The sequence below is a fragment of the Erpetoichthys calabaricus genome, chromosome 15, assembly GCF_900747795.2.
Source record: "Erpetoichthys calabaricus chromosome 15, fErpCal1.3, whole genome shotgun sequence".
NCBI classification, from domain to species: domain Eukaryota; kingdom Metazoa; phylum Chordata; class Cladistia; order Polypteriformes; family Polypteridae; genus Erpetoichthys; species Erpetoichthys calabaricus.
In genome coordinates, this window is record NC_041408.2 from 81,889,526 (window position 1) to 81,907,523 (window position 17,998).

Consider the following 17,998-nt stretch of genomic DNA (forward strand, 5'->3'; position numbering starts at 1 on the left):
GGGTTATGGAAGGGTCTTGAAGGACATTCCCAGAGTTGTCCCTAAGGCACTCAAGCGTTTTCTTTGTTTGGTGATCAGGTTCATTCTCCTGTTGGAAGGTGAACCTTCAACCCAGTCTGAGGTCCAGACTCTGTTCAGTTTTTTTTATCAACTCTGTCTAGTCTCCCAGTCTCTGCTGCTGAAAAAGAAAATCCACAGCATGATGCTACCACCACATTGCTTTACTGTTGGAATGATACTGCACGGTAATGAAGACTGCATGTTTCTCTCCAGACATGACACTTAGAAATGAGACTAAACAGTCCCATTCTTGATTTTATCGCACTAGAGAAACTTGTTTCTCACAGTTTAAAAGTCCTTTAGGAGCCTCTTTGAGGAAAAGCTATTATCTGGACATTCTACTATAAAGCCCAGTTCAGTGGAGTTTTGCAACGATAGTTGTTGTTCTTCTGGAAGTTTCTCCCATCTCCATACAAGTTCTCTGGAGCTCAGCCAGAGTCACCAGTCTTACTAAGGTTGATCTCCCTGATTGCTCAGTTTGACCTGGCAGCCTGCTCTAAGAACAGTCATGCTTGTTCTAAACAACTTCGATTTGAGAATTATGGAGGCCACTGTGCTCTTGGGACTTCAGACAAGATATAGAAACATCTCAATGCTAATCAATAGAATGAGCCAAAATTCATGGGTCAAAGTAAAAGGCCTGAATGCTTTTGACAATGTGGTATTTCAATTTTTACTTTTAATATATTTAATACAAATTTTATAATATCCTGCTTTAGTTTTGTCACTCTGGGGTAATACATGTTTCTAGATGATGCAAAAAATCATTTAAATGATTTTTGAATAAGATTGCAAAATTACACAATGGGGAAAAAACATCTGGATGAGTCTGGGAATCTATCATTACTTGAAATTTTCAATGAGACAGAGCGGAACAATGCTCATATGGCCATTTTAATTCACATCAACAGTGAACTTTTAAGGGCATTGCTTTCTAGAAGTATTTTTGTTATTGAGAATCATTAACGTGACATTAATATTGCATTTGCTATTCCCAACTGGCTAATAAGAAGAAGCAGCAGGAATATGCCTTGGACTGATGCAAAAGTCAATAACATGCTTGTCAAATATGTCACTGCATGGGGCTGCACAATTCCCTTAAACAGGAACTTAATCACAGCCTGAAACTGTCTGTTTGGATGACCACCAAGAGACTACTTTATGGGGTTTCTTGAACATTCCCCCTCAAACAGCACAGGAATTATGCTACTGCCAGAGTCTTGCCCCAAAGCACTCACTATGCTACATGGTATCTCATCAGACACTGAATCATCTTTAAAACTCTGTTACACACCATTAAAGCTGCTTGTTCCAATACTACAGTCAATAATGCTTGCACCACACAAACCTGTTGACAGTGGAGATCTTTGTTCAAAGTAGGCCTTTAACTTTCTGGCTCCTGTTTTCTGAAACCCACTTTTTTAAACTGTCCATGTATTCAGAGGTATACTGAAAACCCACCTGAGCTCCCAAATGTTTTCACCGCTGTACCTTTATGTCCAGGTCTTCAACCGTCACTACTATGCAGAGTCATATTAATAACATACTATCCTATACAAACACCCTACCTGTAATTATTTTCACATTGCACAAGTTTTGAACTGAACTGTTAATTACTTTGAAGAGCATTATTTGATGCCGTCTAGTGTTAAAACTTTAATCAATTTTAATCCCACCAGCAATGCTTTCTTTTAATTTGCACTTTTCATTAAGACTGTACTGTATTTTGGTAGATTGTGTTAATCTTCTTTGCTCTATCAAGTGCCTTTGATAAAGTATATGCTCTTATTGATGCTATATAAATTAACATTATCTGATAGCTATATTTTGTTGAAGTAGGTTTATGATAAGTGCCTTTAATAAAAAAAGTCTTCTATAAGTAATATTCTGAAATTGTATTTGAGACAGATTAAAAATGGCCACTTTCATGTAGTTAGGAACAGAATTGTACTTCTTACAAAATGGATTAAATGTATTATCAAACATATACTATCAAGCAATGTTTTCTTTACCATTCCATGATTGAGAAAGATCCCAAAAATGTTCAAAACCTCATTAGGTGTAACAGTAAGACATTATACTTTCCAATAAGGCAATGCTATGAAAAATATTGCTGAAGTACACCTCTTTTCTAACCTGTATTTTCCATTACAGTACTGAAGAGAGCAGGCCCCATTTTACACAAGCAGCATCAGACCCATGGCAGGGACGTGCAATGCAAACAGGCACACATAATGACAGTTTACAGTTTTTTTTTTATATAAATATTATTTTCAAAAACCAGAGCATCAAAATGGCATGCTATTCAATCAAACAAATAATAATAACATAGCAGAAAAAACCATTTACTCCACAATCAGAGAAAAATTGAAATATAAAGAAAAAAAAACAAAACAAGATTCAACCCCTACTCAAAAGTTGCCAACCAACTTAACTTACATATTTTTGAAGTGTGTGAGGAAACTAAAGCATCAAAGGAAAGCCCCGCAAGCAGAAAGAGAGAACCTGCAAACTCCATGAAATAAATAAGCAGGTCTGGCACAGAAGCCAGGCCTTTAGAGGAGAGATGCAGCAGCTCTAACCATTCATTCAGCCATGCATTTGTTAGAGCTCCAAGGAGCTAGAGCTTATCTGAGCAACACTGGTCATAAGACAAGAAGCGATAGTCGATTGGGCACCGGTCTTTCACATTCGCACAGCCACCTTGAACCCAAGAATCTGAATATATACACACACATATATACAGTATGATAATTCAGATGAAAATACATACCTTGGAGCTTTATGTGCACATTTGTATATGAGGAAACACCGTTTACCAGGACCCACCTGTGTGTATGGTTATGTTTATGTCTGTATGTATGTTTTAATTGCTTGATCTATACTCTGCAAAACTGTTTTTGCTCATACCGTATACCTTAAAACCTAGAACACTTAAATTCATGGGTTCCTGTCGATACTTTAAATTATTAAATGAATAAAGTTTCTCATTTCAGTAACACTTTGTAGTGAATTAGTATCAGCATGGTTTTAGGTATTCAAACCAAAAAAGGCATCATAAAATATAATGCTTGTTACTAATCAAGAGCAGTGAGAGTCTATCTTGTGTTTTACAAATGCTAAATTAAAAACTTAAATGTCCAGTCTTTTGAAGCTTCCTACCATGTTGCTCACTAACAGACAGTACACAGTTCATGTTTTTTTAAAAGGTTTTGGCTATTCACTTGCCTTAAGTCTCCATTGTTTCCATACAAAAATATTAAATATATGGGGTTTGGGGACACAATGAGTGCAGTTACAGGGCCAATTATAAATGCTACAAGAAATGGCATTTGATTTATTGATTTGGTGCCTTTAGTTCAACAAATGTATTACTAAAAAATATTGTGGAACACATCCTTACTCTATAGATACTTTGGAACTCCTCTATTATAAAACACGAAACAGTGCATTTACCTGAATGGCCCAGCGGGGAGGAACCTGAGAGCAGTAAAACATTTTCAGTCTTTCAAGCACACGAAGGTCCTTCTCTTCAAAGTGATCTACAAGAGTCTAAAAACATCAAGGATGTTAGCACAATGTAAGAACAGATGTAATGCAAGAATTCATGTTAATACAGTCACCCTAATTTTAGAGAGAACACCACTTCAAAATTTAATCATAAAGAGCCCACTTCATTTGTTTTTCTTACTGTATACTATTCTGCAGCTGATTTTATTCTGATATTACCAACCACAAATATGTCTTCCAGACTTGTTTATTGCAATGAAAAATTACAAATACAAACCAATAAATTATGGGTGCCCCCCCCCCCCCCCCCCCAACTAGGGGGTTTTGCTTGCCAACCCCAAACCCTACAGTATTTGCCAGCCACTTCATGTCTCTGCTGCTTGTGTATGTGGATTTCACTTTCACCAAACAACAAATCTTTTAATTTAACACAAATTAGACAATCTACGTTTAAATCCGAACAATATATTTGATCTCTTTGCGTTGTTCCATTATTTCACAGAGTAATAATTGCCGTTTGCTTGCGCTAATGCAATCTTTACTATCATTTTCTTGAGATTTTCGAATTTTAGTACTTCCATTATCTCTAACCTGCTCTGCATGCGTATCGCGCCAACGTTTTTGAATTCTTTACAACGTTCTACTTTGTCATCTACTCTTTGTCTTATTTCCAGGCCCAGGCGTGGTTAAATCTCTTGGCACAAAGTCTCATCTCGCGGGACATGAAAGTATGTCTCTGAAAAAGTCACATCTCATCCAAGGCTAAAAAGTCTAATCTTGTTCCAGGATTTTTTTTATTATAATAGAGAGATACATATGTTAAAACTGCAAATCTTATATATATATATATATATATATTAAAGTCAATGTGTGTGTGTGTATGTTCCAGCATCACTTCCAAATGGCTGGAGCGATTTTCATGAAACTTAGTACATATGTTTCTCATTTATCGACTAAAAATACCGTAGGGTGAAATCAACCCTAACTCACCACCTTCTGGGTAGGGTGGGGGGTGATTTTGCGATCTTGTATGCATGTAATCATCCAGTTGACACTTGTAACGACCACCAGAGGACAAACTGGAGGTGACTGCCAGCATTCTTTATGTTTGAGCTCCACCGCGACCCTGTTGCTTTTGAAATTTGATTGAGTTGGCCGGTTCCAAGCATCAACTGGCTGATAACATACATACAAGACTGCAAAACAAGCACATTAGTGTATCTTCATTGTTTGTTAATTTATTTTTATTTTTAAAGTTGTGTTTTTTTAAGGATATTTTTCTCAAACAATTACAAAAAAAAAACAAAACTTTATTTTCCTTCCAGGCAACGCCGGGTATTTCATCTAGCAAATCAATAAAATTAGCCATAACTGTATAACTATTACACTTGTACTGGCACAAAAAAACATATTTACATAAACATCTGATCAAGAAGAACTGGTAACAATCTTGTGAAAACCTTAATGAGAAAATCATTTATTAATTCATTTATGAAGCCTACTAGCTTTCCCAACTGCAGTGCCAATAATTCTTTTCAATGTGTGCTGGTTTATTGTTTCTCAGAGAGTGAACAGGGGATATTATAACTGAGAAATCATAAGCACTAGTAATTGTTAATTGGTAGGTAGCTGAAAAATGTTACATTACAGCTTCTTTAATTAATTGAGGGTATCAAGCAGACAGAGAAGAGGGGGACAGAATTTCAGTGCACTCAGTGCATATGTAGACCCCTTCACATTTTATACATTTTGTTATGTTGGAACCTTGTGTTAAAATCATTTCAATTAATTTAACCCCTCATTTAAATTAATTTAACCCCTACATCAATAAATACTAAATAGCACAGAAGGCCAAAGCAAAAAATTATTTTAGAAATTTTGGCAAATTTATAAAAAATAAAATATAACATTGCCATATGTGATCAGACTCATAGTGTTATGGGTAATTTACTGTTTTCACTTTGTCAGTCGTCATTATGGGCTACTAAGTGTTAGCAAAAGGCTGCAACATAGCAAAATGTGAAAAAGAATACAGTACTTTCTGAATCCACTCTATAAAGAAAATAAAAGAATATCAAGACTAAATCTTAACTTGGAGAAGATGTCATAATTTAAATGGTGGTCATACAACACTTTACATGGATTACTGTGTCATTTATGTAACATTTTATTTCCTGGTAAACGGTCATTTTTGTATTGCTCACAGATGCACTTCTAAGTAAAGACTTCTTGACCTCTGTTAAGCGCCGCAACTTCATTATTTAACAGAAGACTGCTTGTATGACTTGCTGATACGGTCAATAAATAGCAGACACTCAAATGAAAACTGAGAATGGCAAAACATCTAGGTTTAATCTATGCTTAGACAAGGAAAAAAACCTTGAATAATTATAGAATTGCTTCACATTTGACTGTCACTGTGCTCAAGTATGCATTATACAATATTATAGGGAGGAGAAGGCGAAGTTGCATGATGACATCAAAAGGGAAATTCTGCACTAAATTCAGACAAGAGAAAAAAACAAATTTTGAGAAATGTCATTAAACACTCCAATCGCATTCCATTGTTTTACACAAAATTCTGAATCCTTATTTTAGCCACTTTAATGACTCTATGGACAGTAGATACAGGTCAACAGAACATCCTAAGAGGCAACATAAGACAATAATATCATAACTAATTAAAAATTACTTTCACTTCACTTTCTGCACCAAATTTGATTCTCTGGCAACAATACAGCAGTGGGCCACTTTCAAAAATCAAGTGTCAACTGAAGCATAAATGGTACCATATCATTAGAAGAGTGTGGTTAAAACTAGAGAGAAGACAGTGACTTTCCAAAAAAGCTGACTATATAATCCATCCATCCATCCAAGTCAAGCCAATTTAAGAGTAAGTTCTGACAATGTTCTGCTATATTTTTCAGTGAATCAATTCATCACCACAAAATCTAGGCTGGCATCCCTGAATGATGAAACCTAAACTTTAAAGTAAAGATTTTACTTTACGACCTTCTTCACTGACAAGGGTGTTGGTTGGGACAGAACTACGTTATTTAAAAAGAAAATGCTTTTTAATTTGTTTGAGGTAAACGTAGAACTGTGAAATTGACTCTAAGGAGCCCCTGACTGCAGATACACTCATATCTCTTACTGAATTATACTTAAACCAGTGAGGAATTGCTTTGGGGAGCGGTGTTTGCAGGACTCTTGACCAGCGATCTTCATGAGGGTTCTTCAATTAAGAAGGACAAATTTGCTTGTACCCAATTCACTTTTGTGCCTGCTCTCATTATCCTGAAGTGTATTTTCTTAACAGTATTTTACTCAAAAATACGCACATTTTGGACGTTTTGAGCATACGACTCCATAAATGAAATGTAAATTATGCAACACAACTGAATTAAAATTTGTTTTTCAAAGACATGAAATGTTAGCACAATTCAGAATGTGCTAGTCCTTTTTTTCTATACGACACCTGCAGATTTGGGAAGTCAAATCCTATAAACGCTTTAGGTACAATGTGGAGCAATTAAATGTACACTGTGGAATGGCAAAAAAATCAATCAATGAGCATCTATCTGGGAAACAGCTTTCTTTTAATGACATTTATAATATCTTGGTGTGGGGAAAAATATATTAGTGTTAGGTCATATAGAAATTAAAATCCTTTTCATAGTAGATGTGATGTTTCATTAGCATTAGATCAAAGACCAATGTCCACATTTTGATACAATACTTTTCTCAATAGCCCACCATGTAGCTATTGTAATTTCCCACTAACCTCTGCTCTGTGTGCCCAGAGAGCTGGACAAGTGCAGGTATTGTCACACATAATATACTAGACCGTACCACATTCAAAGTAAAGGTCCTCACAGACCATAATGACACGATGACATGTTCTCTAGCAAACTAGCTGATAATAAAAATAAGATGCAGCAAGTAACAATTTTAATTTAACTATACAGCATTTTCAGAAAGTCCATTTAAAACTGAGAAATTCAGAAAAACACACACAAAACACAAACACACACAAAATATCAAAAGCAGAGTGTGCTGTCATCTTTTCCGCCACCTGGTGCATTTCACCTGTAAACATTAGTTTATCTAAGAAGCTCTAACATCTTTTCAAACAAGAACAGTGCAAAGAGTTTCATATTAAAGAAGGGAATTGGGCAGCAAAATGATGGCTGTTGTAGGAATCCCACTAACCCAACAAATAAAAACAGCTGTATATTTCTGCTCTGCTAGGGCAGTGAAACAAGGAACAACTACAGTTCTCCAGACGTACAGAACAGAATCGGGCATCATCTTTTTCTTGTAAATTTTAAACTGGGCTCTCTTTAGTCAATGTCTCACTGCAGATGAATAGCACGCTGCTACATAAATCTTGTTTAATTGTTGTATAAACTATAAAGCACATACAAAAAATGATAAATCTGCCTAAAAGAGTAAAATAATAAATATTGTTAATAGGTAATGTGTTAGATCTTTCATTCTCTAATTACTTGAGTACCTCAAACAAGACTAGCTGTCTGCCTTGAGCCTGGAACAAGACAGCTCTGCTTCACCTAAATAATCATGTCACATTAGCTGTGATATACAATTCACACAGAAGCCAGAAATTGATAGGCTGACATGAAAGGATGCTGACTAGCACAATACTAGCATCTTACAAGGATTAACTGGCACTGTCATCAGAGTCACAAACACAAAAAACAAGGACAGCATGTCATTACTCACTTTTTTTTTTTTTTTACAGTCAAATGTCTCCAGGAAGGTGTTAAAAATACCAGCTTTCAGAAAAATAAAAGTACCATGTACAATATGACATCAGCGTTAAGATGTCAGACAGGGTTAACAATGCAGTGCAATGGACACTTCACAATCTCTGGTTGATTTAATTCTATGAAACAATGAAGTTGACAGCTTGATAATTGTCATTAAAGGTTGAGACCTTTTATTTAGGTTACAGAGGCAGAAAAGCAGCCACAAATTATGTAAAGTTATTGCCAAAACCTGTAGTCACATTACCAGGTTTGTAAAATGTGATGCATGATTCTATGTCAGTTGTGTCCCGTACACGTCCAACCCACCAGTTAGAGGACAGAGACAGACAACATCATCACTTTGTTTAGGAGTCCGAACATATGGTGTGGATCTCACTCAGTGTTCATTAAAGCCCATAGATCTTAAGGTTGGTTTTATTAGGATTTTGCTTACTTTTTTCAGCAGTAATGCTATTCATATTCTGTATGGTTCTACAATTTCAGAAAATCGTAACTGACAACATCACAAATGTGTTTTACCTGTTGTTCAATTGACTGCATTGGTAAATATGCCCACCTAACATGTTCTGCATGCTGCATGTAACCTGTTTTAAAAAGGCCCTCTGGTAAAAGCCTTCATTATTATCAGTCTATTCATCTAGATTAGGTTAGATAAACTTTATTAATCCCAAGGGGAAAAATTCAGGTTCATAGAACAGCAGTAACATAAAAAAGAATACACACTCGCATGACAAATGATACACCCATCCATCCAATCAATCAATAAGTAAACAAATAAACGTATATCATACAGAAATTTCAATATGAAGCACTGCTTCACACACGCACACAGCTTCCAATGTGTCCAAGGTTCACTAGAATCAACATTCTTGAGTGTACTTTTGCTGTTTAATATATTTTAAAGTCATAATATCAAGATGTTAAATTCCTTTACCAGCTGAAATGCTACTTGTACATTTCTCATGAGCATATACTTTGTAACATATGCTCTGTATTGCGCCTGACCCAGCACAGACTCACACAGAGGCACGTGTAAAAGCACCAACAAGACTTTTATTTTCTTCACCTGTGGGGCACGTCTTCCCCGTGAACCCCACAGGCACAACACAGACCAAAACTACACAACAACAAAATACACTCCCTTCTGGCACCACCACTCCTCCCATCAAGCTTCGTCCACCTCCTCCCGACTCTGGCCGCTGAGTGGTGGTTACTGGCCCCTTTTATAACCCACCCGGAAATGCTCCAAGTGCTTGATCACCTGTTTCCGGTTGTACTTCCGGGTGGGGCTGAAGACTTGCCCATCCGGGTTCAGGAAGCCATGCAGTGCCCTCTGGCGGCCAACTAAGATCCCAACAGGGCCGTGGAGAACTCCATCTCCCATGGAGCCCTGCGGGAAGCAGAAGTACTACTGTCAGCAAGGGAGGCTGTCACCAAGTGTCCCAGGGGAGGTATTGAGCAGCCCATGGTTGCTCCCTGGGAACATACGTCGAAGGGGCGTCCTGGCCAGGCATGGGACCTGGCCATCCGTCACAACTTGAAGAACTCTGCTTCAAGACATCCATGTAAAATCTCTCCAAAATTACAAATGAGAAGAGCCTCAAGCAGCCTGGTCTTGACCATGAGATGATATTGTGAGGCTGACATCCTCACTGATTTGTAGACGCACCCTAAACTGATAACTTAAAAAGGCAGTCTGTCAGATGCTGTTAAATCTTTTGAACAACAGAGTCATAAACTGTAGTCCAGTTGGAGGATATGCTTTTTATCCAGCCAGGGTTTTCTTAGACAGAGAACACAGATAATGCATATTAGAAACAAACAACATGACAAATGCTGCTTGTCTGAAGATGGCACAGATATGATAACATACTATATGACATACTGCCAAAGAAAATCTTAGGTTTCCATACAGAAAACGACCCATGTGCTATATCTCTATTTGTTCTTTACCAATGAAAAGACTGATTATGGGATACCTGAGTTTGCATCATGGCTCTCTCGATTCTTCGTGCGCTGCCCTTTTCAAGCTTTGTCCGGATCATTAAAGCAGTAACTTCAATTGGCCAGAATTTGGGTTGAGATAGTAGACACTACAAAAAAACAAGCAAGTCATTTAATCTTAACAAGAAATACATTTTCAAATTTTTGTGTATAACAAATATCAACTTAAAAAACAAGCATGCATTTAATGTGGGTTGTGACATCCTTCACATCTTCCATAACTCTGAGATGGCCAGTGTGGGTTTTCTGGTAACATCGCTTGAAGAGAGGCCCACTGAATCAACAAGCTAAATGAAAAGGCAGGTTCAGTTATGGGACAACCTCTGGGCACTCTGCAGGTAGTAGTAGCGCAGGAGACACACAAACACCGAGGACTTTCAGCCAACAAATTATTCATCAGAAGTACTTTAGGAAATGCTATGGGCGCTCCTTTATACCAATAGCAATACGCCTGTATAATGCCTTGCTGTTTTCTTTCTTTGCAGATATCCTGGTGTGTATTTGTTGTTTGTTATAATACGTTAATATTCATTTTTTGAGCTGCTGTAAAAAAGCAAATTCCCCCCCTTGGGATCAAGGAAAGAAAGTCCATCTGTGCTTTCCTAACTACCTATCTTATAGTGCCTTTTATATCTATCTCTCTATCTAACATAGTGCCTTTGCTATCTGTCTTTATATCTATTTAATATTGCGCTCCATATTTATATCTATGATCATATAGTGCCTTTCATATCTATCAATATAACTATCTATCTACCAATCTATCATATAGTGCCTTATCTCTCACTGTTTGTGTAAAATTTTCTGGAAATTGGCCAACTGAGCTGCAATGGACTGAAGAACATTTTCTGCCTAATTTCTTGAGGTTTTGTATTCTTTACTAGGACATATCGTATTTTTCGCACCATAAGACGCACTTTTTTTCCCCCAAAAGAAGGTTGGAAATGTCTGTGCGTCTTATGGAGCGAATATTGCGTCACAGACCATGATGTGTATTACTTGACAAAAGTCGACATCCAGGGGTAGAGGGTGACAAAACTCACTGTTATGTTACAGGCATTCCCTCTGTGCTTGGAGGAATGTTAGACTCATTGACTCGGCATCTAATCCTTGCGTGTGCGTGAGTTGCGAAATGTAAACAAAAGTAAACAAAGGCAAGATGGCATCGACATCTCACGAGGGAGCTTAGCGAGTGCAGAAAACAAAATACTCAGCAGACGATGTTTTGCACATTATCACTGAGTCGGACTCTGATTTTTCAGAATCTGATCTTGTTGAGAGTGATCAGGAGATCGAACAAGAGAGTGAGGAACTGGCATCAGCTGATCGGGACACCAGCCGATGCCGCCCCAGTTGAGCGTATTCATGCAGCCGATGCACCTATGGCAAGGTTTGTGTGGGAGGAATACCTAGACATTGATCCATGGGAGCCAAACTGGCTACCGGACTTCACAAGACAGTATGGCTTGCTGTTGGACTCGACAGATTACTAGCCGCTGGACTACTTCAGGCTGTTCTTTCCTGAAGCTGCCTGTCAGCTACTGTCAGACGAGACAAACAGGTATGCAGAGCAATTTTTTGAATCGAGGGCTATGCTTGCACCGCATTCTCGTTTTTCAAACTGGAAACCCACAACAAAGCACGAGATGAAGGGCTTTGTGGCATTACAAATATAGATGGGACTAGACTGGCGATATAACTTCTGGGAGCATTGGACCAAACGTGCTTTGTCTCCTGGTGGCTTTGGACAGGTTATGCCGCGTGATGATAGGTACGTGCTCCTGCAAAGTGATTGTGAGCAACTGAGCTTCATAAATTCTGACACTAGCGATGAGGAGTTCTTGGGGTTTCCATGAAACTAGAAGAGTGCTTGAACCTTAAAGTCTCTCCTTATTTGTTAATGACAGTGATGATGTTTCTTAATACCGCTGTTGAATTTACACGGTTGAAATATTTTTCTGCTATATTTTATTAAACATATTAGTACACCATTTGGTTCAGAATATTTTTTTTCTTGTTTTCCTCCTCTAAACCTAGGTGCGTCTAATGGTCAGGTACGTCTTATGGTGCAAAAAATACGGTAATTTGCTGCCGTCATTTATTTCTGTTTAATACTTTAAATGTGATGTTGGGTTCAACAGCAAATAACTTTCAATTTAACACTGAGAACTGATGCTCAGTGTTAAACCAAATCCTTTTTTGGTCTTCCCAGTAATAACACACGTCTTCCTTGGAGTTCAAGAGAACAGCCTATGTGTACATAAGTACTGTGTTATTTAAAATTCTATAAAGAAAATGATCAGGCACATACAAGTGGGAAAGCTGCTCCATGGCGATAAACGAGGAGATCTTCAAATTAAAGCACGCCACTCACAGTTATTATATGACATCAAGTAACTGGATTCCTCTCTACACAGATTCTACATTATCAGATTTGGCTCACAGTTTACATATTCTTTATTTTAAAGGAATGTATGGCTGTTACATCCATTTAAGTAAGTTTAAAACCAAATTAGATTTGCCAAGCCCAATTATGTAATGGCTTCTTTCCAGTGTGTCAAGACAGAATGTACTAAATAGGCTTAAACTGGAAGATCGATTACACTCTTTCCCAAGCAAGAATTTAAAAAAATTATGAAGCTGAGACTTTTCCAAAATAATGTGAATCTTGATTTCCCAATGGCTCACAATTGCTGATAACTAGCAACAAAAAGATGACATTAACAGGATAGCAACTAGGCACTTTTGCGAAGTATACAAGCAGTTCATTGTTCACCTTTTTAAAGAGATATTGGAGGACCACATATAGAAATACATAAACCGATAGGCCAACACAGCCTGTTTTAAAGGAGTGGTTCACAAGACAAAATGGCTTTGGTTTACAGCATGGAATTTAGGGTCCACATGCTCTGTTAGTCTGAGATTAAAATTAACTTGTATCTAGTCATACTACTTGGAAAACAAATTTGTCACACTGTAACAGATGGAAAAGTATGAGATTTAAAAGAGGGATCTCATTTCAGTAATGAACCTCATCCAAGATAATTTGAAGAACCCATGCCCAATCTGTTATGCTGTGCCTGGGACAAGAACTTCTACTTTTCTTTCAGCTGCCACAGGACGACTTAGGAGACTTTGAAGTTAAGACTGTCTCTGATGATCATCATGGTGATTCTTAGAAGTGAAAGTAAAACAACCTGCTCAGTGTCCTTTGTTGCATTACCCTTTCTTAGTAACTCTTGAGATTTAGGCAAGGAAGGGGTTCATTTAACTGCCATATATCAAGATTTGAAAAGCACAATGATATCATATATATGCATAAATGCAATTACTGTTCATTAAATAGTTGGTCATTTAAATTTACAATCTTGCCTTGACTGCTCTGAAGGCAGAAGATGACACAAAAGATTTCACCTAGCCGAGCTAAACGATCAACTCACATGCACGGTTCAAAAATTAATAGAAATATGATTTGCACATTGACAATATTAAATAAGTATGCAAAAACTGGACCAAGTGTGCTGAGAAAAATAGACTGACCATTAGACTGAAGCTTGCTGACAAAGTTTCCCTGTAGCATGCAGTTTTTAAGTCATATGAGAAAATAATATATTTAATAAATGCTACGCCTGTTATTCCTAACTCCCACACTGTGATGAGGAGCACTAAACTGGTTGTTTAAACAAAACATCTCTACATTGTTCCATATGTGTAGCCCATGCACACCCAAACTGTCAACTTTGCTGTATCGCACTTTAGAACATGTTGCAAACAATGCTGCATCCCAAGCTCCTCCAAAGAGATGAAATCAATCTATTGTCAAAAATCCTGGAAAATGTTACTCTATGTACATATAGCAATCATCTCCTCACAACAAACAAGCTGTTTCTGAAAAGTAGGCCATGTTTAGGGAAATATCGCCATGGAAACCAAAACCCAAGACAACATTATATTGGCCATTAGATAAGAAGTTACACTATTCAAAACTAGAATAAGTCTCTGCATTATACCCTGAACAAGATAAAGGAGATGAAGTACTTTTTGAGAAGAAAGTCAGGATGTTCACATAAAATGAATTCGGAAAACAAAAGCACAGTGACCTTTATTAGTAAACGGAAACTGAAGTTAATGTAAACCAGCTCTTGGGAATGAACAGACAATTTTTCTTATTTGATGACAAATAACATTTGTCTTTAAAATATTTCTCTTTGAGCTTGGTAGTTTACAGTAAAATACAGTCTGGAGCAAAATATGTAATCTAGCAGTGCCTGAAAACTTTCAAATTCTCAGAATATATTTGTAAGGCAAAATAATTCAGTTCAGTTTATTCTATTTATTAGTGCGATACACTAATCAATAAATATAACAAAAACAATATACAAATAAAATAAAAAAGATAATTCAACTAAAAGCATAAGACACAATGTGCAGCTTATACAAAATACAAAACACACATGCATGGAAAAAAAATGCCAGTTTCCTGATATGTGTGTATGTGTATAAAAAGGACAGATGGACAGAGAGTTTTAATGGTTATACAAAGCTGAATCACAGTGAATTTAATTTAACCTTGTTGACACGGATCAATAGACAAAGATATTTTAATGTCAAAGTGAAAATGGATCTCTGCAAAGTGGTGTAAATTAATTACAAATATAAAAAAAACACAAAATAACTGATCACATATGTATCAACCCTGTTTAATAGCATACCCCTACATCATTACTGGTGCTGTCAATTTGTTGTAAAAGTCACATGGTTAGTTCAGTGGAGGTCACGGTCAGGGATTTCTGGTGATTGTTGTATAAATACACCTGAATGTGGAAGGGGCAGCTTGCAGTCAGTCGGTATGATGACCTAACATACATAATGAAGATCAAAAGAACACCCTAAGCAACTCCAAGAAAAGGTGATTGAATAGCACAAGTCAGGGGATGGAATCACTGAAGTCACTGATATGAAATCATTCATGAAGAAATGGAAAGAGTATGGCACAGCTGTAAATCTGCCTTCAGCTGGCCATCCACAAAAACTGAGTGATGGTGAAAGACCACCAGTGAGGGAGAGACCTCTGATCTGAGAATGCTGAGGGAGTTCAAAGCTACAGTGGATCAGACTGGAGAGACTGTGCAGACAATAACAGTGCCCAGGTGCTTCATCATTCACAACTTTATGGGGGAGTGGATCAATACTCAAACTGACTGAAAAGACCATCACCTAACTAAAACATTAGGAATGACTGGGATCACCACATGGATCACTGCAGGAGATGATTGTTTCATCACTACTTATGTATTCCTGGTTAATGAGTAAAAGCAGAGAGCACCAAGACACTTTTCTTTGACAGAAAATAGCGGACCCCTTAAAGGACTTCCTGCCATTGCACAAAGCTTCCTTTCAGATTAGAACAGCCCTATTTTTAGAATGTCTTTACCAGAATTAACTTTTCTTGTTTTTTTTCCCTAAAAATTCAGACTACAGCAGTGTAGTTTTTTGCCTGTTGCTTGCATTTTGTTTGCTTGACTCGTACATACTGTGTATGGTCCTATGAAGAGTGAGATGGGATTTATCATGTCTGCTCTTTCATGCTTTATCTAAACTGACCAAAGATTATCATCAGCCCCATGGTACCTAACAGAAAATAATTGTGTTATAACTACTCATTGTTCACAACTTATCTGAGAGACTGTCAGGATAGTATCATAGCTAAAAATGAAATGTCATACTCTGTTAATATGTACAGTATGAGTGGCATTTGCTGCACTTAAAGTTATTAGTTATAACCAGCTTCAAAGTTAGTTTTACTACTTAAATTCAAAGATTTCATTTAGTAAACTGGATAATAGTTAGGCTCTGAAAATGGCTGGATTTATTAACGGGTCAGATTTGAACAGATGGCTCCATAACCAAACCAAAAATGGTTGCTGCTGATAGTAATTATTCAATTTAATCATTCAGTACTAGATCAAAGTATGCAACCGAGTACAGAAAAAAACTTTAAACTTCAGACTGTGCCAGTAAAGTCAACTGTTAAAAGTATAACCTGTCAATATCCCAGAATAAACACATTAAAAGGCCCACTATCTATTAATTTATATTCAAGACTGCTTAAGCCACACAAGCTGACATTTCCTCGAGATTTAAACTTGTAGATAACAGTTGCTGCCTTTTAATTTTTGCAACAGGTGTGCTCCACCAGAACACTCTCAGGCTTTAGCAATTAAATTACCATCTTCATAGTGACAGCCAAAAAAACACAAGACCCACAAAATGCAAAGCAAACGTAATTTAAGCCCTCAGTGTGACATCCCTCTCTGCTACACTGTATTTTTCAGTAATTTCTACAACATATTAAATAATTTTTTGGCAACATCATGCTATTGTCTCTATAAATGAAATCTTGTCATACCATAACAAACACAAGACACATCTGAACTATGACAAGTGAAATGGCAAAAACACTTCCATCCTCTTGGATTTCATCCTTCTTTTTCAATTCATTTTTATTTACTTATTTGCTTTTATCCAGGGAAACTTACAAGATTTATGATACAATTGGTTATATTTCTTTTGGTTTTCCAATTGGAACACAGGCAGGTCAACTGACTTGCTCAGGGTCACACAGTATCAGTAGCTGGATCTGAACCCCCAACCTCATGGTTCAAAAGCCTTAACCACCATACCACACCACACTAATAGTATACAGTAATAAATATAACACACACGACAGACTGCTGTCACTGTCCTGCTCCACTGATTGGGGGAGGAACGATCTCCTCAGTCTAACTATGCGACTCTTCAATTCCACCCTTGGCGGGGGGGGGGTAAACATTAACATTATTCAAAGTTATTGTCTGTTTTTACTTACATTTTTATTACTCTTTAATTTAATATAGGTTTTTTTGTATCAGTAAGGTGCTGCTGGAGTATGTGAATTTCTCCTTGGGATTAATAAAGTATCTATCTATCTATCTATCTCTGGAGGTAGTAACGGAGGAAAGGAGAAGACAAAACTGCCAAACGACTATGGACAATGCTGCATGTCCCTTCTCTAACTCACTAGTATGGAGCACTTTTATCCCATGAGTTACCCAGCAGAAGTGGGTCAAGAAATACAACTGGGGCTTCTTCATACCAACAGCAATACTGTATGCCTTTATAATGCCTCACCATGACTGCTCTGATCATCAGCCAAATCAGGAATTTTCTTTCTTTTTTATAATTCTTTGTGTGCATTTCAGGGTATACAGTAACAAAAATGACTGGGAAATGCATTTTGGCCAAAGTCAATAACACAATTAAAAACCAAGAGCACAAGATTGATTAGCCAGAAAGTCAAGAAGGTAAGGTTTTTCAATCTCGATTTTTTAAAAGTAATCCATCAAGCACAGAATTACCAAGGACAACCTTTAACCAGTGACCCAGACGGTGTCACAAACAGTGCACTCTGGGCAAACCTGGGCAGATTTCCATGGAGACGGTCATAACAATAGCATAAAATAGCAGCTTCCATCATGATAAAACAAATAAATTGCTAACTTTTCAACGAAGTAGGACTCATCGAATCAGACATTAAGTTCAGTTTTTCTGTGTAAAAACCCCAAATTCCACATATAATTAATTAGAAGTTCCAA

At 37.1% G+C, this 17,998-nt stretch overlaps 1 protein-coding gene across 1 annotated transcript in view; it reads right to left on the minus strand.

Annotated features, from left to right (window-relative positions):
- The window catches only part of ttc27 (tetratricopeptide repeat domain 27), a 274,814-nt gene that overhangs the window by 100,296 nt on the left and 156,520 nt on the right, over positions 1-17,998 (minus strand). Inside the window, exons 10-11 of the mRNA XM_051919199.1 lie at positions 10,340-10,453; positions 3,517-3,612 (exon numbers count right to left, since the gene is read on the minus strand). Of these exons, the coding sequence (XP_051775159.1) occupies positions 3,517-3,612; positions 10,340-10,453 (210 nt within the window). The remainder of the gene's footprint in view (positions 1-3,516; positions 3,613-10,339; positions 10,454-17,998) is intronic.